At 40.2% G+C, this 24,006-nt stretch overlaps 1 protein-coding gene across 2 annotated transcripts in view; it reads right to left on the bottom strand.

Annotated features, from left to right (window-relative positions):
* Positions 1-3,379: 3,379 nt before the first annotated feature.
* GADL1 (glutamate decarboxylase like 1) overlaps positions 3,380-24,006 on the bottom strand; it is an 86,106-nt gene continuing 65,479 nt past the window's right edge. For both annotated transcript variants that reach the window (XM_052797502.1, XM_052797510.1), the window contains exon 15: positions 3,380-6,178. In XM_052797502.1, the coding sequence (XP_052653462.1) occupies positions 6,005-6,178 (174 nt within the window). In that variant the 3' untranslated portion in view covers positions 3,380-6,004. The remainder of the gene's footprint in view (positions 6,179-24,006) is intronic.

Genomic DNA, 24,006 nt, shown 5'->3' with positions numbered 1-24,006 from the left:
TATGTAGCTTCATCAGCAAATTTCATGAACATATGTCTGATCTTTCTGAAAGGGTTAGTGATGACAGTATGAAGCTAGATTAGCCCAGAATCAATACCAGTACTTGAGTGGTATCTTCCTTTCTCCATCACTTGTTTTCATCTTTCACGACGCAGTCCTACCCTCCTTACATTTTCTGTCCTGCTTCCCATCTTATGCAGGTTTTCCCAAATGATATCACATCAAATGCTGTAAGAGTCCAGTCTAGAAAATAATTTTTTTTTCCCCAGAAAGCTCTCTGGTTAGCCTAGCACCATCTGCCTCTGCTAAGCCCATATCACACTGTGTCCCATTTTTCACTCACTGCTGTCTCCTGGAAGTGACTCCTTCAACAATTTTTCTAAATCCACAGTGCAAGTTTTCACAAAAATAGAAGTTTTAAGTTCCTTGTGCCTCATTCTTCTGTAAAACAGGACAACTAACATTTCTTTCTCCCACCCTTTGTCTTATTTAGTTTCCCAGGGCCAAATTGGTCTCACACATTGTACAGTGCACAGAGAAGTCCTGATCGTGGTGTTACCATAGTTCTGACAGGAGCAGTGAGTGATCATCATCTGATAAATCCATTGCTGAGAAAGAGAAGGCAAAATGTCACTTCGAGATAGCAACCCGAGCACTGCTTTTGCTTCAGCTTCCAATCTTCCCCCTTCTGCTACTCTGACATTTTTCCTATGGTGCCAAATACTGAAAATCTCCTGCTGAAAAAATGTCCAGGCATCAGAGAGGGCACAGAAACAGAGCAAGGGTAAAAATATTTATCACCTGGCACAAAAGGGGCAGGATGTATAAAGCTGCCAGTACTAATGCCTGCCAGATTTAAGGAGTCACTTCCCAGAATGACAAGCTGGGTGAAGGTTTCTTGGAAGAACAGTGTTGTGCAGAGAACAATATAGACTGCACAGTCCCAAAGGCAGATGTTATTTTCCATGGGCCTCCGCTATTTCATGGCAAGTGCTTTCATCATACTTTCCATTTTTAAATAGCTCTGTAGAAATTAACGCTCTCCAAGTTACTTACAAGAAATAAATTACTTCATCAAAGCAGAACAGCTGTGTTTGACAGAACTGTTAAGAGTTCATGTCCTTCACTTTCTATTATTTGCCCTTATCCTTCACAAAATAAAGATTTTACTGGGTTTTTTTAAATGAATTTTAAAAATGTGATCAATTGTACTTCAATTGTACATGAGCTACTAAGGCTTAAAGTGGTCATCTCTGTGGGACTTTTTCAAGATTACCCTTTCAGTATCACATTTATTATTGAGACTGCCTTAAAACAAACTTTACCCTGATATACACAAAAGTTGTTACTGTACTACAAAGTGTCCTGCCTTCTGAAAGGGCTTGTCTAGGATCGGTGGATGGACCGTGCTATGTTGGTGCAGATTGCTGCAGTGTCAGGGTATATGCAAGTTCTTTGGTGGCTGCACGATTGGTACTGCTTCACCACTCCACTCCTGTAGCGCAGCCATGCGGCACATTCACGTACATTAGATTTAGCAGAGGTTAATGGTTCGCACGACCATTGTTTCCTTCTGTGGGTTTGCCTCGAAACCTTTGACGTTCTCTTTATTGTACCTCTTGCTGTGCAAATTTCCTTGTTTTGTTTTGCTTCTCAAAGTAATTTTTGGTTGATTATTGTGTAGTTACAGAATTAGAGTAATAACATCTAATTGTACATCTGAAGCAAAAACACGTAATTGTGGGAGACTAGATTCAATTTAAAGAAAGAAAACCCCTCCACCAGGGTTTCTCATGGTTTGCACAGTGCATTTGCCAGGCAATGCTGCTTTGATTGCATCTAACCTGCAATTAGCATGTGCAATTAAGACATAATGAATGTGTGCAATTGCATTATTTCGGGATGTAACAGTAGCAATATTTAGCAGTTACTGTACTAGACACAGTGCTTATAAGCTCAAATGATTTATCAGCATTTACCAATTATGCCACAGGAAGGAGGGCAGGCATGTGAGTGCGCTTTACCTACAGCCAATTTCCAGGATGAACACACTTCACTCTCCCGTCGAAAGCCCATGGGAGTAGCCAATGGGGAAGAGAAGCTGGGCAGATTTTGCACTGTTGAAAATGAGGGGCTCAAATGACATTTTCAGCTTACCTTTGGCTTATCATAGAGCTCACATGTGACGTAATAAGAGAAAGCACACTTAGCATTTAGTATTTCTGAATTACTCTCCTCTGCCTTCAACATTTCATATCAGTTTTGTAAGACCAATCATGCTACCCAAGGATTTAAAAATAAAAATTATTTGAGCATGAACAAATGCTGTGATCTGTGTGTATGAGGAAGCCTCAGGCACATAACAGGTTTTTACACGCTCTTACCTGGCATTCTGGGAATGCAACTCTACCAGTTCCCCTACCAGGCTTTTCTTAAAGGACATTTCTTGTCCTTTAAGGATCAAATGATATTGGAAAAGCATCTTAATACATCATTGAAGGATACAAATGAAAATACATTCCGTCTCACAGAAATAAAGATAAATCTGAATCTGTAGGCACGAACCTTGAGTAGATAAACTAAGATGTTCTGAGTACCAAACTGCTGGTGTTGAAATGAAAGATCCCAGCGATAAAACTCAGGGCCCAATCCAGCAAGCATTTCCAGTTAAATCAGTGGGGGTTAGAAGCACTAAAATCATACATAACCAGACTCTATTGATTAGTATTAATCTATCACAGAAAATCATATTAGAAGTCCTGAGACAAGGACTGCTTGTTCCATGCACAATGATTTGTGTGAGAGATTTTGCACACGGACCCAGCACAAAATGCCCAGAGTTCTCAGAAGATGCATCCACACAACTAAAAGCAAAAACTGCCTTAGCATCCCTTCTAAGTACTTCCTTCCTTTCCTATTGAAAAAAGATTATTAGAAGTAGACACAAGAAATTACAAACAGCCAATGGATCAGCTTCTACATTGATTTATACCTGTACCTCACTACTTCCAGAACTTGGTTTAGCATCCTGAGAGATGGTGCTTGTCAGTAACTAGGAGAGGGAGCTCACGGGCTAATCCCATCTAGCTAGAACAGTAAAAATATAAATAAAACGGCCATTTCTGCAAAGACAATTTAGCTTTCGCGTTTGAAAGCAAGAGTAAGATAAATTGTGACACATTTTCATCCAAGACATTTATTAAAGATGATATGGGCACAGCACACAGATAAACTACATCCTGAAGCAGGGGTGAACTAGGTTTCACATTTTAAAGCTGTGCTGGCAGTTTGTAGTTTCTCTGTCTGGAGCGCTCATAGGTATCTTCTTTATATATAATCTCTGCAGTTTTAGATTGACAAATGACAAACACAGCCTGTATTTATAAGGGTGTCATTTACTTCACTTTTTATTAAAATCACCAGCTACAAAATAGACATTTTGTACATACTAGTCCTAAACAGGCAACTATGAGAAAATGACATTAGTCCTGAAATGAGACCATCATATTGCGCACCTGGGACGTGATAAAGGGTCAAAAGTAATAGAAAATGTATGGAGATTAGATAATGTACTCACATCACACTGGAAGGTTAACCTATACCTTTGAAGTAATCAGTGCACATGTTGATCGGAGACCTATTTTCTGCAAACATTAAAAAAGTTCCTTTTTGCTCTCATTTAAAAATACTATAGCCACTACTGCTACAGAAAGGAACTGTGTTACTTCAGTCTGACATGCACCCTAAGTGTCACAGTATTTGGAAACAGAGAAATGCACTAACAACACGAAGAGAAACAAGACTAACACTTTTTTGATAGTAGTGGTGTCACAAAACACCACGGACCAAATTCTGAGCTGATGGAAGGTAACACAGCACCCCCTGAATCAAAAATCAAGTACTCACCAAGAATCTGGACCACAATCAAAACATCCTGACACTGTATTCTGTCTTTCCCTTCAACGTCAAAAAAGAGAAGGAAAAGGGGTAACAGTCCCGTCTAACTCAAGAAGCAACAGCAAAGTCATCCCATCCATCAATCCAGCACCCCTTGGGTACTCTGCACTCCACCTGGAGTGGCTGGGAGGCTAAATAAGCCTTTTGGGCCCCGAGTTTTAGTTAGGGGCGTTCCAAGATCATGATAGCTGGTATAGCCAGAAGCACAAGACAATAAATGACAAAGTTATCTGTGGGTATTACAGGGCAGAATCCAGGGGCCACACTGTGATATTAATTTTTATATTAATGTCAATGTGGGCTTTGGCTTAAAGTCCAGTGATCACTACAATAGCACAAGAATTTCACTTCCAGGACACTGTTAAAGGCATCTGTCAAGTGCTGCAGGGTGATTCTTGCTCCTATCTACTGCTCTGATAGTGTGATCTCCTTGGTTATCACAACCTTGTTAAACTTTCCACACCATCACCCTGGAAGTAGGAATGTCACGCAATGTTGGATCCTGGTACAATGTAGGAAATGAAAACAAGAAAGCGTTGTGTTCAAAGACAGCTTTCAGCGGGACAGAAAACATTATAGCAGAAAGGTTCCTAGTGGTCAGTGCTACCTCAAATACAGAATAAGGAACAAACATGAAAACATTGAAGTTAAAAAGATGTTGATTACAAGGTGAAAGACATGGTTATTTCCATTAGTTTGCTGCAAGAACTTCACCCCAAGAAATACATTTCTATCTCTATAAAATGGATCATTTTATAGAATAAAACCAGATCAAAAGTATACTGTAATTGTTAACACAAAGTTTAGAACTTAGTTTTGCAAGTTAAGATTGACCAAAAATGTTGAAGCTGTTCATATCCTAAAATCACACACAGGCCTTCTCTGATCACCACCACCTTACTTTCAGTGTCAAAATATAAATTATACACTGATAACATAAGATCAAGTCATCTCAAATCTGTAGGAAAATACAAACAGACGATGACAAATAAGTAATTTTGCTATATTCTTAATATATAGTCACCGTGCGTAAAAAATACATATCTTTCAGGTAAATATATTTATTTTTTTCTCTGTTATAATTTTGAAGTGCATCTAGAAGCTGCTAAATAAATCTTTACACTTTAAAAATAGAGGAAGGTGAGCAGCAGTTCAGAAATGATAGGTAACTCCTGTTAACAAAGAGGTAAGAAGTTCTAAGCTCTATTCCAATATTCTCAGCTCTGCTAAAGTGGTGGTGATACTTTGGGTGGGCAACACTGGCAAACACTGACTGGGCCCAATGATTATATTTCACAGAATCACAAAATCCGGTACGTTGGAAAGGACCTTAATAGGTCATGTAGTTTGACCTGCTCTAACCAGGGTCAATATCGGTTGCTCAGGGCTTTGTGCAGGGGGATCCTGCAAACCTCCCAGGATGGCGACTGCACAACCCCACCGAGCCCCATTCTACTGTCTGCCTGTGCTCACAGTGGAAAACCTGGGCAATCCACCCAGTTAGGGGCCCTGAGGAACTCTTCATGTAAGTCCACAATTTCCAGTTTTATCAGTGTAATTACCAACCAGGCCTCTACCCTTAAACACATACCAAACTAAAATATTGACAGAGTAGACAGAGTATTAACTCACATTTTAAGGCTCACTGAGCTAAATCCACTCCTAACAGTAACTTCAGAGGAGTATTGCCTGCATATGTGACCAGTTTGAGCTACACTGTGCACAGGCACCCCATAAACAGCTGCCCTCCCTGGGACGTAGACACCATTTTCAGAAGTGCTCCCTTCTCAAGGAAACACTTCCCAGAATGGCAGTGGTGCTGCAAGCACCGGCCTGCCCCCGGCCACTCTCGGCCCTCGTCAGCAAATACTTTCCTGCAAAGGGGTGTTCTACCTGCAAAGCTCTCAACATCACTCCGTAAAATGACAGTTTCCAAACTATATGTCAATCTTTTTACTACCTTTCACCAAATAGCACCAGAATGCTGCTGCCATCCTCTCTCCATAACTACCACACGTGAGTAGCGCCTGGTGCTGTGGAGCTACAGCTACAAGTCCCTAGCAAGCAGTTCAATTTCATCCAGCAAGAAGTCCATGTCCTCTCGACTAACATGCGGGCTGATCACCACCTGGCGGAAGAAGTTGACTTTGCCCTGGTGAGGCTGGTACCCAAGCATCATGCTGCCCTTCTTCATCATCCTTTCTTTAATTATAGGAGCAACCTGAAAATAGAGACAAAAAAGGGTTGATGTCACAGTCGGAAATATGCCAGATTTGGGCAGGAACTGTATTTTGTGACTTACGAAGTTTTTTTGAAGTGTCTGAGTTCTGCATCCCTTGCCTGCCTTCCCACTGCCTGCCCCAAGAAACATTAAAGCTCAGACATGCAGGTTTAGAGGCAGACTGTGCACGGAGACCCTCAGGTTCTGGGACTCCCAGAAGAATCAGAGCAAGATCTAAAACCCTCAAAAGCCTGCTGCTTGGGGCATTCATCTGTGACATGGGAAAGCTTGGGTTAGAGGTCCCTAGTCTTCCTGATTTAGATCAAACGTTTGAACTCGGGAAGAACATCAACCGCAGCTGGTAAAAGGCCAGGTTTCTCCCCTTGTGCTAACTAGGCTAAGCCTGACTTCTCACCCTGATGGCCCTTCTCCCGCCACAGCTGCAAAGCCACTCTCCCTAGAGGACACTCTCCATTGAACCCCTGTGAAAATTAAGCTGCCAAAGAAGTCAGTGTGATGCAATACCAAGGGAGAAGACCTGATCCTGGAGCTTAAGATTTCACCTCTTAGCTTTAAGGTGTAAGTAGCATTTGGCTACACTGCTCTTGTGTCAAATGGGGTGAAATCTCACAGGTGTCTCACTGCAGAAAAAAACCATGAGTAAGATTGGCAGAGTCTGGTCCTTATAGCTGAACATTTGATCTCATCTCGGAAGGGCTATTAACCTTGTCCAATTAATCTTGTGCTTAACTTTAAGCGTGTGAGTAGTTCTGTGTTCTCATGCTTGAAATCAGTCATAAGCTTAAATGCATTGTCAGCTTAAGTACTCTATTCCTTGGAAGACAGAATTCAACACAAATAAGTATTTTGACAGAAGTAGTATTTTTTAAAATGTGTTTCATTTTAATATATTACTAATAACACCAATGTATTTCAGAACAGTGTGTTCCTTTTCTTCCTTTTGTGATGGTTTGACTTTGAACTAAGCAAATAGGTGTATGACCTAACCTTAGTTTCTGCATTAATTTATTTCAGCTCTAAAAGTTAGTGCCAGAAACTACCACCTGATGTGCAAAAGAAAAATGATGATGCCAACCTTGCCTTAATAGCTTTATTTTTACATGGCACATTTTAGTTGGCAAGTCCTATACAGTTTGCTTAGATAGAAACAGCTAAGGTTTTCAACACTAACAGCCCAGCTTTCCCATATTTGTTTAGTGGTACATGTCTAAATTACCATTGTTTCAGAACGTAGATTGAATTCAGAGGATAAGTGTTTATGCTTCTAACTTAATTTGCCTCTCTAATTTTGGTTTATCTTTGTGACAAAGCTACGTGTTTTATTTAGTGGGGGTTTTTTTAAGCTATGAGAGTGCTGGAGTCAGAATTCTAACTGAAGTCTAGAGTGTGACATCAGTATGAATTATACACATGAAAGCAATCAATATCCTTTCAGAATGCAATGTGCATTCAGAATTTTGGGTTTTTTGCATACTGCTGCAAGCAAAAAATTAGAAATAAGTTGTGAAAGTAGTTCTGATAAACATTTGGGAAACAAGAAGATAACAATGAGGACAGGAACACTCAGAATTACAGCAGAAATGTTAAGAAGCATACTGTGATACCTTCAGTCACATTCAGTAGTACCTTTTCCCATAAAATCCATAAAATCTAATGTGGAGCTCCAGGTGTGCCTCCTGTGTAAAAATTCTAATGAAAGCTACCAATGAAATCACAATTCTGCTGTGTATCTGCAATGTGTACGTCACTTAGAAATAGAAGTCATCAAATACATCCCTATACCATCAACCTCCTGGGTTTCTGTCTGCCTAGCAAATGATTCAAGGATTCCTCAATTTTCTTGTTTTATAGATCAGAATTACTTCAGACTAACCTCATTTAGTCCATACTCAAGAAAAAAATACAAACACTGGAGATCTGCTTGGATAGAGATGGTAGCTATTTTGCATGAGACAGCCTTCTTCATCCCAAAAAGTATGTTACTCAGGAAACAATCCTCTCTGCTTCAGATCAAATATTCCAAACTGCATCCTAACAAACCACTGAACGCAGTACTGTGCAGTGCTAATACTAGGGCAAAACCTGGGTCATACAATTGTTCTTGCACATTTTCCAGTGGTGGAGTCAAATGGGAAGACTCTTGGTTGGGAATACTCCTGGTTATGCACACTAGTCAATAACTTTGGCATGCTAAACTTTCTCCTACTTCTACAGTTTGCGTGTGTTGCACCCTTGAACAGTGCATGAGGCTACTAAGGGCTCTACTCTTCCATTATTATTCATGCCAGCTATGGCCTGAGATAGCAATGACACTGTGACAATGCTCAGAAGACATCGTGTGCAGGAAGCCTTGTGCTGGGCACCATATAGATAGAGAAAAGAAAAAATTCCTCCCACCTCTGTACTTGACAAGAACCCCCAAGTGACTTCTACTCATGGAATAAAGGCACTACAAGTGCAAGGGGAGCAGTGAATTCTTCTTAATATACTTCCTCAAGCTCTTCTTTAAGATTCAAATCCCTACGGCAACTTTTAGCCTTTATTGATGTTCCATCAGAGTTATTTCATCTTTTGTATCACACTATTGATTCTTTCCATCTCAACACCCAGTGCTCCACAATCCATCATCCCAAAACGTGCAGTAGCACAAATGGAGACCATGAAAGCAAAAACATTTAGAGCTTCAGTAATTTGAGGACTGTAAATATACTGCATTTTAGTAGGTCTTCTCTCATGGAACGGAAAGGTAGAAAAATCTCATTTTTGTTATCTCATTTATTATCTCGTTCATCCTCCATGCTAATGAAGTTGTCCTCTTAATTTGAAGTGCATCAATCCCTTTTTGATGGCAAAACACTTCCTACTTAAAAGAAACAAAACAATATGGGCCTTTGACAGGACTATTTTTTGAAAGGTTTTCCATCAAGTATTTTGCATGTTCTATTTGCTAACCTGATGCAGTCAGTGTAACAAAACTATCAGGGATCCTACCCACAGAAAGCTGTAAGGAACAGAATATATGCACAAATGCTTAAGTACATGTCTCGCAAAAGAACCATTAAATGATACATGCATGCTGAGGCTTGAACTTGAGGATCACAGGGTACGACTGCTAACTGAAAGTAAAGGCAGCTACCACTTTACAGCAGAAAAATTAGACCTATAAGGAACTAATTGCCTAGTGAAGAGTTCAATGAGACTTGAGGATGCTCAAATATCAGAAGGAGCTGCACAGCCCCATTCAGGATAGGCTCCTCAGAAAGCAATTTAGTGAGAGTGAGATTGCTTTACCAGTCCAATTATTTTACTACGGAACTTACTTCAAATTGTAAATCTAATTCTTTATGTTACCCGCCAGTGGAACAGTCTCAGAATTTTAAGTGTAACGTATCCTAAAACTGAAGTCCTCTCCTTTGCTCCCTTCACCACTTCCTTCCCACCGCTAGCCTCCCCTGCCAATCCACCCTGGAGATTATTATTTCAAATACTCACTTCACCAGCGTATTAGCTATCAGACATGCCCTTCTTCCACCCAGGAAGGTGGAGAGGAGGTGCAGTGCGTGGAAGACCATCCTGCAGCAGAGCTGCACACATTGCACTGTGCAACCAGAGGCCCAGGGAACTGCTTTGCCTGAGGACTGATGGGTGCATCACAGTCTCCCCATGCAGACCTACACAGAGGTTGTAACATCTCAGGCTTTCCTTACTTTTAATAGCAGAGGTTTTTAAACTAGAGCAGCAGTGACATAGTGGTTTAGCTCCTTCTCCATTTATACCCGGGTGACAGGATAATCTCTTCTCCCACTCTCAGCCAGCACTCAGACATACTACAAACAACACAAAGTTTTAGCCCTAAAGTTGGGGCTGTTAGCTGTTTCTAACCAGAGTCCAGACCACAGCTGACCCTCCTATATATTCACATGGAAGATGCCAATATTCCTTCCCAGCACATACACACACACAGAGCAGTGTGAGAAGTAGCCAGGACCAGCTTGGACACTACAGCTGAAGTATCTAGTGCACCAGGAGGATCAGGAAAGCAATATATCTCTCCATATCTCAAGTGTCCTTGAGAAGAGTGGTTCTGCACAATTGTACCACAGGGCAATACCTTAAAAACCACTGTGCTCCCCCTAATTGACTTCTCAATGGCATTCAATGCAAGTTTCTCCAACACTTCAAGAATTTCCACCAAGCTCAGGCTGTGATGGCAAAACACACTTCAGCAACCACCACTGAAGACAGGCTCATCAATAGTTGAGCACATTCTCAGCAGAAGAAGCATGTATCTAGTGTCTCCAAGAGGTCATTCCCAAGTCTGGACACTTAAAATCCTTTCAGAGGACTTGATGAAACACCTGTTTGAGATAATTTCTTCTTCTTCCAGCTAGCAAGGCCTCTGAAACCATTCTCACAGTGGTCAAGCTGTGCGAGCCTGGTTCTTAAGCAAAGAACAATTTCCTAGCACATGGGTTTCCTAGGTAAAGCGAAATCTCCAGAGCAGCTCTGTTTAATAGGTGATGGTCCCACCGCATTAGTCACGGCACGGTATTATGCTTTGGAATTCATTAACTGTAAGCTGCCTCCTGTTGAACAGTACGGACATTTGTAATTAGAATTGGTTTGTAAAAGTTTATTCTAACAACAACAACAACAAAAAAAAAACCAACATCCCAAAACATAGTAAGATAACCATGTGCCTAGCTTTTTCAAATCACACAATCCTGTTAACTTCTAAAATACATACATCACTATTACCAGCTTATAGTTCAAGTCCTATCCTTAGTCCAAAATAGTTGATGCTTTCTGATGACAAGGGACAGAAAAGAGTAATGTAGCTCTTTTGTTCACATGAGATAAATCCACTGAGCCCTCAACCCCAACTGCACTAATGCTGCTGGGTATGGATAGCCAAGTAAGTTGTCCTAAGGAGAAGCAGAATTTCCCAACAAATATGCTACCTTGTTCTTCTTGCTTAAATAAAGAAATAAGCACCTACTGATTTTAATTAGCCCCTTATTTTTCTGCTCTAATGTTGTCTCTGACAATTGCAATTAACAGATATTCTGAAAGTGCAAGAAAGCTCGGGCTGAACAACTGCAGAATAACTGCTGATAATGGAAGATTATGCCCAACCTTGGTTATGAAACTCTTTCTCCATGCCCTCCCTTAATCTGTAAGGGCTCTCATTTTAGACCTAATCCAGTATTTTCAAACTGTCCCATCACAAACTATTTTCTATGCCTCTGACACTGTACCTCTGTTACCTGAATGCTACTTGTACTGCTGTCATTCTCACAGACTCTACTCATATTAGTCTAGTCATACCAGATGTTGACATATTACAACAGCTTTTCCAAACTGTAGGCTAGAGGCTATGCTCTTTAAAAGCAACATTCTGTAAATTTTGTATTTAAACACTAAGGCAACAGGAATGAGTTGTAAATTGATAACAATGCTGGGAAAAACATTCTGCTAAGCACTGCTAAGCAATGAATTTACAAAAATATTTTGCTTCAGGGGAAAAAAAACATTGTGAATTTGACAAATAGCCCAAGTGAAAAGATAGCATTAGCCAGAAAAATAAAGAAACCAGAAAAGCCTAAAGGTTTTCTAATTTTTTTAAAAGAAAGGTATTTAGAATATTTGTTTCAAAACACTGTTTTCAATTAAAACTTAAATTCAATTTGAAATTGACCCATTTTTATTGCAGTGAGTAGAAAAGGACTCAGGAAAACAAAACTAACCAAATTGTTTCATTTTAGCTTGTCTGAAAACTTTCTGGTAAACTAAAACTAAGAATTGCTTCCCGTTTCTTAATTCAATGGCCAAACAAAAAAATCCATTATTTGTACAACCATAAATATGTGGGATCAAAAGTGCTGACACTGCTTAACTGAAACATCTGTAGAATTTTTGGCCCCCAGAAAAGACAGAAAGTATGAGAAAATTCACAGGACTGCCTGTTCTGTCGGCAAAGTTTGGCTAGGAATCTCATGTGAACAGCTTTGAGTAGTGTGGATGACTCCGAACGCGCTAGCCCAGCAAGTGCTACAAAGTCAGAATGCCTATAAAAGCTAGTGTTAACACTGGCAACTGCTATCAGAAACATTTTTTCCAAATCTTTTGGACAGTCCCCAGGTTATTGAGCATCTATGCAACATAAAGCTGAAGAGCTATTCCAGCTGCTGGCAGCAGCAACTCCCAGTCACTGGACCCCATTCTACTCCTCCTGAAATTCATTTCAAAATTGCCACGGACTTCAATGGAAGCAGAATGCAATTATCTAAATTTCCTCCTTATGTGTCTGCTTCAGGTGGCACTTTGCAAACAGCCTTCAGCTTTTACTAGAGAAAGGCACGCTCACAGTAAATCAATAACCTTTCTAGGGATCCACAAAAGCAGGCTAGACAGTGTTGGAAGGACAGGAGCATATTAGCAGCTCAAACTATTTCTCTTCCTCAAATACAGCCTATTTCTCTTCCTCAAATACAGCCTTGATGAAATTTTCCAAGGTACCAAATACTGCACTAGAAATTGGCTGAATATTTGTAGCTAGAAGACAAAAAGTCGCCCTTTTAACAAAATGGAAAGATCACATTCTCATGATTTCACAAAAATGGAAAACACATTTTGTGTTCTTGCCTCAATTATTCCTTGCAATGAAAGACAAGTTTATACAGAACAGTGTCTCTCAACTGACCACAAAAATCTATTTTGGCTACCCCAGAAGGGGCAAATTTTCATTTAGAAGTTCATGATTGTTACTTAAAAGGCAACTTATTGGCTATTCAAAGTCTGACAAGTTATGCTTCCTGCTAGAAATTACCAGTTCGGATTCATGTATATACATAAGAAAACAACTGTCGTACAGCAATTGCCACCAAAAAAGTAAACAAAACCCCAATTCATTGAAGTATTTGAACACAATTTTAAACTTCCACATATGGGCTATTAATTTCAGTGGGTCGTCACAATACTGTTTCTTACCTTGCTTAAATGACAGCACAGTGGTTGAAGTACTAGATACAGACTCAACAAATAGGACTGGTCCCAAACCCTGCCAGAGGCTGTTTGGACAAATCACTCTATCTCTTTTGGGTAACATGTTTCTTCTTACCTTCACAGGAGGCATATAACCCTTCCAGGCAGTGAAGTCTCTATGTGTTCATACATCTATTGTAATCAGCCCTGATACCTCATGGGTGCTCTGTACACTAGTATGATATATATTAAATAATTTCTGTGCCAAATAGGTCTCACAGACATCTGTCACAGCATATCTGCTGCATTTCCCCGTGTGACTGCAGAAGATAACTTTGATATCAACGATACCAGTCGGCATTAAGTAAGAACAGTAGCTAGCATTTTAATATCAATCATTGGATGCAATACAAGCGAACAAAACACTTTCCTTGGTTGGTTGTAAACACAGAACTAGCTAAATACTAAAAATATTTGGAAGTAATAGTGCTTTCAACATATTATAACACTGAGAAAGTATATCCTCCACTGTTAAATATCTTTTCTTGCCTTGTGCTGCAACATCAGTTGCTGGCTTTAAAACAACAGGCTTTTTCCCTTTTGGTGATAATTAAAAACAAACTCAGACCATTTGTCAGCTGTCACCCCAACTGGGACGATCGAAATACCAAATATTTGCACACCCAATCACAGCTTTGTTCCTGTAGCCAAGGCACTCTGTAAAACCCAAACATGTTTTTCTTTTGTCTAGAATTTGTTCTGGGCCCACATCCCTAAACCACTAATAAATTATTGCCGTACACTATTGCGCCAGTGTTCCCCTTGTGCCACATCAGGCAACAAAAGGAGAAATAAGTGCATTTGTCAAAATAGCAGTAACCACTTCCACATTCTTCAGAGCAACTAACATATCAAAGGAGAACAGATGCTGCTGTATTTTTGTCCTGATACCGACATTCTCCATGCACCTTCAACTCAGGGCTGTGCAGTATGTCTACGCTATCATATTTTGCACGTCATCTTCTCACCCGTTGCTTTTTGCCAGAAGACACACAAATGAACCCCACAAATCACTGAAAATGACCTGACTAATAGGAGATGGTGGGTTGGCTTTGGGTTTTGATTGCCTTAAATGACTTCTTTAGCCGGTCATTTATTCAACAAAAAGTAGCCTTCAGACAAAGGCTTTTACACTAATGGTATTTGCCTCTGAAAAGGAGGAGGCAGAACAGACAGCACCCAGAACAGAATCAGCACTTAAAGATGTTTGTGTGTTTTTACTTACAGCTAAAATGTACATTGGTGAACAACACAGCTTTCCAGGTGCACAGTCCCATGTTATCTTCTGTCTGAGCACACGTGGCTTTTCAAGACAATCCACATGGATGTCTTATTATTTTTCTGTCATTTCTGTGGTGCTTTACTAAGGTCTTATTAACAAGCCATGTAGAAAGTGTAGGCATTAAGAAAACTCCAAAAGCTAGCACACAACGCTATGGATCCAGCGCTCTGATCTGTTTAAACAGTAGCAAGAGAGTTCAGCACTACTGGTTTTATAAAAATAATTTTTTTAAAAACTTTCATAGTGTACATGAAGTTCTTCCGCGCAACGTTTTGTTAAGTTCCCATTTTAGTGACCAGGTTTTCCAGTCTTTCAACCCTGCCAAAGACAAACTCCCTTTCTCCATCCAGGATGAAAGGGTAGCTTGTCATCTTGAAAGCAAGAGTAACTAATCAAAAAAATATCCTTTTTAGTTTGTATGCATAGGGATGAGCTTCTGTTCTACTCCATTGGGGGAAAAAAGAAATCACAGTGCAGTGTGAACGTCTGGGGCTGGGAGGAGCACTTTACAACAGGAAGGTTACATTATATGGTGACACAAATTCAAAAAACTCAACACACCTCTGGTGTACAAAAAGGAATGTCACTTCAGAAACTTGGAATGATTCCCAACTGTTAAGTTCTTATTTACTACTTGCACAAGTCAGCTTCTGGCATAAGGCTGCAGCACCTTCTGTATTTGCATTACAGTAAGGATTAAAGAACAGTAATGTGTCTTTGTTCATATTCTTTAACCAGATCTAAATAAAAATAAGTATTTCAACAAAACTAGGTATCTTTTATGTCTTTTATTTTTCTCCTTAAAAACATCATAATGACTTTCTCAGAGGCTGCTTACAATCTCTTGGGAAGGATGAGGGGATGGTGTCTACCATGACCCAGACTGCTACCACAAAAGCAAGGCTGCTGTCTGATCTGATCACCCAATTTAACAAAGAAAAGGATTCCCTTTCCCCCTCCACCCACTGAAATATAGGACCAATAACTGTCAGTTACTAGAATTGTTGTGCCTGCCTGGGACTCATTTAGCTTAAGCCCAATCTGGCCATGAAATAAAGGCCACCAAACCCTTCCACGTGGAGCCCTATCAAAGTCAACAACACTTTTCCCACGTACATCTTGTCCCACAACAATGTTCATTCCAGCTCTGCCTTCCTCCTCTCCTCATCCCCAGTGAGCAGGTTTTCCTTTATTTTTTTATCCACAACTTAAATGCAACATATGTTACAAACCTCTGTGCTTAAATGCATGGACAGTCATGAACTGAAAGAACAAAGAAGGATCCCTAGGGTTTCAAAATTCACAAATTTTCTTGCACTTTGAAAGTGCGGAAAGTGAAGAGAAAATAATTATTTGCACCTACAAGTATTTGCAAACTAAAGAACCAAAATATAGGTAATTATGAAAAATAAAAGTCTTAGCTAAATAGAACTAGACTGCAGTCAATCCCTAGATAATTTAAGGGCACTTGGAGGGGGAAAGGCACACTGGGCTCAAAATTTAGCATCTCTTTTGCACAGATTTGTAACCTTAAAGGAATACATGGAATAAAAAATTTGCTAACCTTGGGCCTGCCGTACACCCCTATAGATCTGGCTCAGCATTCAGAGGCACAGATTAAATCCTCTAATCCTATACACCAAATTGCTTTGAGAACCTTGTTCTTTCACCAGTCTGACCAGCTATTCACTCTGGACCATGGCAAATGCAACAGCTACCTATAAATCACACCAAAAAGGTAAAAATGGTACAATTAGAAGGAAAACAACAGCAGGGTGAAAAACTTGCATGTTTTTGTCAGGCTTCCGCACCAGCATAGATATGGGGGGGGGGGGGGGGGGGGGCAAAAACAATCTTGAAAGCAGTAACGATCTACTATATAAAACTCATCCATTAAAGTCTGCTAGATTTCTCTTCCTTTATTGAAAAGGTTCCACAGAATTTAATAAATACAAATAATCTTCCTAGAAATTTATAAAGGCTCCAATTGATCCGTGGCTCTGGAGAAGATTCTCTATATTAATCAACATTCACCTTCAATGACTGCCATTGAAGTCATGGGGAGTTTTATAGCTGAATTCACCTGCAGTAGACTAACACATTTCCTTACAACTCTATCAAATTTGAAAGGAAGGTCTAACCACCTGCTGAATGGATATCCATCTCAAGCATTTTCTACTGCTTTTAGAGGAACTCTTCCCAGTTATGAGAAATTTTGTAAGACCTGTAGATATTTCTGACCATACTGACCCCTTTAGAGAGTAACAAGAAATTCCTCCCTTGTAGGCATGAAAAAGAAACATATTCCATCTCAATCCTCTCAAGACACCTATAGTTAGAAAGGAATCTGTGCTTAAATATCTGAAGCACAAAATGAAATCTAAAGTCTCAGTATACATAAAGGAGCAGGATTTCCTCCCACTCACATCCACAAATATTTTTGACACCACTTACAACATTACACAAAATCTAAAGATTGTTTAATTGAGCAGATGATGCAAGCTACACACTTTTTCTGTGGCATTACTAGTAATTGATTTTTTTCTGAACATTTCTGAAATTTCTTATCAAGCAACAACAAGAAAGGGCAGTTTTATGTGAAGAAAGGACAAAGTTTAAGGCCCAACCCTTTTTTCTTCTACTTGCAAATTCAATGTTTTCTTGCAATTTCTTAAAGCAGCATTTGATGCAGCAGGAGGGAAGCGCAGGTCCCCTCTCCTCCTACTGAAGTTGGTGATAGGAAACAGAGTGCTAATGTAGTAAGTAGACACTCATTTAAGTGGAGACAAGCTTAAGATTTATTGACCTGAGAGCAAGAGGTCAATATTTATTCAGAGAACAATAGATCTTGATACTTGGTTCCAACAGATGTTAATCCAATGTATTATTAAATCCATCCCATTAAAGCTAATTAGACTGTATGTCCTCATGAGCCTTGTTGCCAATAGTCATTAGCATAGCATGGGTCATAATTACTGTACTTTGATAATTAAACCATATAATTTCCAATAAAATTAAATATCTGGGGATAGAAATACTTATTTTTCTCTACCATAACTGTATTATGGTACATTTCATTGGATTCTTCCTTCATGCTGCTGTAGACCTTCCTTCCATTCTTCTGCCAGGACCAGCACAACTAAGGAATCAAAAGCTCTGTTTGAACTTTTTTTAAACTTTCTCATTTGTCTTAAAAACCTGATACTTCTATAGCCACATCCATCTACTATGCATGCACTAGGACTGTAAGGAGCAAGGACACAAATCCACAAGCAGCTGCTGTCAGGGAAAAGAAAAAGGAATCCTACTCCTAAGTATAAGTGAAAAATTCCTTCTATTTTGGAGTTTTACAGTGCTTTCCATCCCCACATTTCAATGCACTTCATAGATAAGAGAAAATGCTATCATCTCCACCTTAATCTCTGGAAAGAACTGAGGCACACAGAGGGGAAATGACGACCAAGATCTTAATCACAACTCCACGCCAAAGCTAGACATCACTCAGGTACGTTAGTGAGTCAGTGAGCAGGACAGGGTATTTTTAGTGCAAATTTGTCTCGCAAATACTCTTGCAGAATACACATAAACTCACTGCCATTTTGGTCAAAGTGGTTTCCTTCCTGGAGGAACCACAGCTGAACTCAGGCATCAGGGTACAATGCGGAGTGCCCCACGTGCAGTGCAGATGATGGCTCCTCCAGTGCTTAGCACTCCATGCACTCACAGTGCACACCTAGGGCTGCTGACTGGTGTGAACTTCACTGTTGGGGAAGACTTAGTGAGGACATTAGGAATCACAGAAAATCAAATCCTGGTCACTCCGTCTTCTTTACACCACACACATCAGTAATATAGACTATAGTGCCCAAGTTTCAGCTCCTTATATTGACTTATATCGATCCTTGACAGTATTTTTCCATCAGGACCTGCATTGTTTACAGGCAGTAGTTACTTATTTCTGTAAGTCTCACACATAAGGGGATAATAGCTTGAGGGGAAGCGTTAGGTGCATTGAACTGTGCATCATGTGTTACGCAGAGACATGGCCTCCAGCACTGAAGGTAAAACGTGGGAAGTAGGATTCAACTCCCACCATTTTGGCGGTCTAAAAGTTAAGACATCTAGCCTAAGCTAGTCATCTAGGCTTTGCCTTTAATTAATGGAGAAAGAGAGGCACCTCTAGAGAGTGATTCACCTCATCCTAGAGTAGGCATCTAAGATAGATGGGCTCAATTTGGAAAAGCTTCTCTCCTCCTTCATGGACTTCAGTGGAAGACCTTGGCCTAAGTTTTAGATGGCTAAAGCAAGGTAAGATGAAGTCTATGCAGACAGTTTATCTTAAATCCAAGATATCTAAAATCCACATTCCTCTGCTGTTTCTAGGCTACGGAACTGCTGGATATGCCCAAGAGCTGCACTGATCACAGTGCAGAGGGAGGATATCTAGAGTACAAGCAGAATCAAGAGGAAGCAAGTGCTCCTCCAGCAACTAACGGTGAATGTGCATTAGGTAATTAAAGGCTAACCACAGAGAACACAAAGACCCAGCAAGGATCAGAGAAACAACAACAAGCAGAGGAACCCTAGTAACCTGATCAGTGAACATGGAGCACACCACATTGATTACTCCTCTGACTATCAGAGGAGGATACTTGCCCCTAGTGTGAAACCCACAAACAGAAATAAATGAAAAACTCTCACAGGAATGCCAGGTGAGGGGTACAGTACTTACTATGGGATGCAGAGGGAAGAAAATTCTGGGACTGTAGTAAACATATTATGGGATGCTTAGGTGAAGGACCAAAGGTGTGGACAGAGAGAGGTCAAGGAGGACTGGGGAGGAACAAGTGTGGGAAAACAGAGGGAAAAAAGAAGATAAACAGGGAAGTCAGATACAGACAGACTGCTGGTTAGTACACTCATCTAGATGAACCCTGCACTTCATCACTGCAGACTATCCTTTATTTTTATTAAACCGTATTTCTTTCTTCTGTGTGGATGTCTGAACACTAGTGAACTTCAAGACGGACCAGCCAGCTAGCAGGATAAGAGGTCTGAGTACCTGCAACCTGAGAGGTTTGCAGACCAAGGTGCCAGCAACTGGATAGACTCAATTTCTAAGACCAGCTACCAGAGAGACCATAACATGCACATATTTACCCCACAAGATTTCAGTACTCATCAGCTGAAGAGAATTTAGTTGTTCATACTATTCATGTCTGTATGACTGTTATATGTGTTTATGGGGGTGCCAGTAAAGACACTGCTTTCTGTGTTGATCTGTGCAGCCAGCTGTGTCTATATCGCATACTTTGTGTGTGTGTGCATGCACACACATATGCACCTATTGGAATAAGTGTACTCACTGGACCTGGGGACGGGGAACCACAGTGGCCTCATACCTATTGGGCTAGAAAAGGAGGAATGCTCCTCGGTCCCAAGGGCACCTGGATTCAGCCACCTTCTGACATTGTACTGAATTGTCACTGCTCTGAAATCTTTTCTGTGGTTGACAATTTGCATTGAAATGGTCAGGACGTGCTTTGAATCATTTTCTATATATAAGGACTCATTTGCATTTGATTCCAGGAGCATCCCATTAGTCCCACACATGCACACTGATCATTAGAAAACTGTCTTCAAGGCGGAGGTTCATCTGGCATGAACTTGAAATGGAACTTCAGACTAGGATTAAATCCACATACGCTTTTACCTCATTATCCTATCGTACATTAAGTACTCTAAGATCAAAAACTTAAAATGCACAGAATGAGACAATGTGAGGTTTGCATTTCTGATTCTGTTTGAGGAAGAGCCATCTTTAACCAAGAACAGTTGTGAGAATACGTGCTAACACCATACTAAGGGCATGCCTCAGCTCTCTTGACACCCTTTCCCTTCCACGTTCAAAGCCAGTTTTTATAAAGTCAGTGCATACAAATCCCTTCGGTGCACTGCTGCCAAGCTGGCTATGTGTACATGCGAAGATCCATTTTTCATGTATACACAGATTATTTGCATTCAAATATTACATGCGTGCAAGTGCATACATGCAGCTGTGTAGGACCAATTTAGAACAAAAGTCAGACTTGCAGTGGACTCCTCCAAAAAAAAAAACCAAACACAAAAAACAAGCCAAAAGAAAAAACTCCATCTAGTACGTGGCATAAGCTCCATCTCTCCAACGTGCTACAGAGCAATTTACTCTTCACAACTAGTATGGCTACAGGCTACTGCCCTCCTACAAGCTTCAAACTGTTATTTTACTTCCCTCAGATGATTCTCATTATAACCTGGCTGAGTGCTGAGTTAAAAAGTTAGTGTATGAATCATATCATCAGCTCAGTTGTCTGGAATCTTGCTTTTCCATGCATTTCCTCATTGCTACATGGGATCACCAGTGTAAAACATGTTGTAGCTGCACCAAATTTCCTTTTGCTCTTTTTAGCCCTACAATTGCCTGTGAGCAGTTACTTATTTACTGTTATCCAGCTTCCTTAACAACTGATGACCTGTACCTTCACTGCCTGCCTCGCAAAGAGGCAAACTTGCAAAGAGTTACAAATATTTGAACTTGAGGTTATTGCCCAAGGGGGGATCTCTTTATCCAGCTTCTGGGATAAGGCCTCAGCATTGAGTGTCTGTGTTCTGCTCAAGAAGAAAAAAAAGAAGAGTCTCAGTTTAAGCCTAATTTAAACCATGCCATTGCTCCATGCACCATCAGATCTCCTCCATTTTTCCACAGGTGAGGGTGGCTCCACAGCACTGTCTCTTTTGCCACAGCCATGCCCCATGGGACCTCCTCCCATGCTGGAGCAGCAAGGGGGTTGGTTCCACCAGCTTTTAACCCTGCCAGAGGAAGGAGATACGCACGAGAGTGGCTCTGAGCACTAGTCCTGAGACAGACTTCTCCTGCCTTACTTGCAGACATACACAGAGGACAAAACAAAAAGCTCCCAGCTAGTAAGACTTACTATTTATGTGACGCTCTCCTTTCAACTGTTTATTTGAACTAGACTGTTGGCCTATAATGGCTATAGTACAGTCCAATGTGCTGTACAATGGCATCTTACAGTCCCATGTGTTGTACATTCACCTTCTACTATCCAATCACCACACCACTGATATTTCTACCTACCATCGCTCTACACAGTATTGTACTAGCTTTCCCCATGTCCCTAATCTAAGTCCAGCTATCAGTCTCCTTTCCTGAAAATTATACTTTGATTTTTTTAGTAAAAATAATATTTTTGACTGATTCTCTTCAGTAGAATGCATTTTTCCAGTTACAGAATCCAAAATACATCTTGCAACCTCTCCCTTTGAAGCCAGTAGTATTCCCAAGGTACAGGATTAGAGCAGCTTTTATAATTTCAGGGTGGGCAGTATGGAAATGATTTCTTCTTGGTTTGTTTTTAGTCTTATAAAAAGCTATAATCATGTTTCCAGAGTAGTGCTCCCCCTTTTCCATTACTAGCTTGTATTAACCACCAGTAATCAATTTGTACATTCAGAGACTGAGTTTCCATCCATAGCGACTATTTTAAGAACTGGTATATTTCAATTCCTGTATTGTGGAAACAACACTAACCCCAGCTTGAAGTTATGGGATATTTTATGAATATTTTGTGATCACACAGACAGAAGTACTTCCTACGTGTTTATCAAACAACTGATTTAAAAATCACAGTTCCGACAGGATATATGAATTTAGCAGCACCACTAAACACTTTCATTTCTACCTTAATCTTTAAGAGGATTCTGCTAAACAGATTAATCATTCATGGACAGAGAAAAAAGTTTAAAAGCTTGGCAGGAGAAATGGTCAGTCTCATGTGCTTTCATTTGCCACTATCAGCTATGACTTTGGGAAGCGAAGAAAGCATATAACTTGGGCTGCTTTTGATCACCATCTAGTGCATGAATTAATGAACTGCACAAGTTTAAGGAGTGACTTCCCAATTTAAAGTTAAGCAGCACTAGAATTAACGATTCTTTTCATCATTTCTAGAAGACCTCAGACAGGCTTAGTGAACTTGAAAAAGCGGGAATTTCCAGACACCCCTAGTTGCCTGACGAAAGCCAGATGTTTCATGATGACACTGTTTTCTAGTAGTCTGTGACTATGATGGTCTAGGGATATAAAGCAAGCAAGACCTGCATAGTGGAGTACTATCTTTTTTCCAGGCCAAATTACTGAGTGAGAAAAAGCAACATGGTTTCAGGCAAGCAGTCTTTTCATCAAGTCTCTGTTTCTTTTCCAGGTGCCTAAATGCTACATTCATTTTGTTATTATCTGATTTTTTTGTCAGGAAAGTCAGAAATACTATTTGCAAAAATTTTTACTTACAAAAATGAATTGTGCGTGTTGTTATAACTAAAACCTACATTCTGATTGTGCTTCAACATTCATCCATGCAATGGGGACTTCAAGGCTGGTAAAGCAGTAAGATGACTGGACAAAGGAAGACGACTAGTACCACTGGGGATGAAAGTCCATGGCAGCTTTAGGTTTTGATCATTGCAGATGACTCAGGATAACTTGGACAATGCTTCCCAACAGCACTGGCCAAGCAAGGCCCGATCTCGGCTAGCAGCCTTGCCTTTCAGAAAGCATGCTGTGACTCAACACACAGAAACTCAGTATCTTCACACTAAGGAAATTAAAAAGGCTGAAACAAACACAAAACACATCTTTACTGAAAGAGGATAATACTTTCAATAATAAATAATAATACTGTAAATTTTCATCACAGATTAGAAGAGGAATTTCAGGAGGCGCTTGGAAGAAGCCTTTGCCTGTAGCCAGCAGAAAAGCCTTCTTTTTAAATGGAAAAATACTACTTCTCCCCCATTTTCTTGCGAGGCCAAGTCAAGGAGCAGGCAAAGATACTTTGACACCATGACTTATTAGTAGCCTATAGTCACTGTTACACAATATCTACCCATGTTAAAATCCACAGAGAGCAACTAGCCAGAAGGGATGTCTTTAGGTTTCCCTTCACATCTGAAATTCAGACCATCAGCTGAATTGTCACTCAGGAAAAAAAAAAAACAACCAACCAACCAAACAACACTCACTGCTGTTAAAACTGTATACTAACTCCAAATATTACTGGATTCAGACCCCATAGAGGATACTCAAATGCCTAGGAAGGAGACAACTGTAAAATCTTTACAAGCAGTTTCATACTTTATTAGACACTGACCTCTCAGTGATAATTATTCAAAATATCTTATTCAAAATAACTTAATAGTCTAAACCTTGTAAGCAATACTTAATTTTATACAAAGGAAAAGGACAAGGACAAAGGAAGGGGAAAAGGACAAGGACAAAGGAAGGGGAAAAGGACAAGGACAAAGGAAGGGGAAAAGGACAAGGACAAAGGAAGGGGAAAAGGACAAGGACAAAGGAAGGGGAAAAGGACAAGGACAAAGGAAGGGGAAAAGGACAAGGACAAAGGAAGGGGAAAAGGACAAG

The sequence above is a fragment of the Harpia harpyja genome, chromosome 1 (assembly GCF_026419915.1).
Source record: "Harpia harpyja isolate bHarHar1 chromosome 1, bHarHar1 primary haplotype, whole genome shotgun sequence".
In the NCBI taxonomy this organism is placed as follows: Eukaryota; Metazoa; Chordata; class Aves; order Accipitriformes; family Accipitridae; genus Harpia; species Harpia harpyja.
This window is presented reverse-complemented; position numbering and strand designations above follow the sequence as displayed.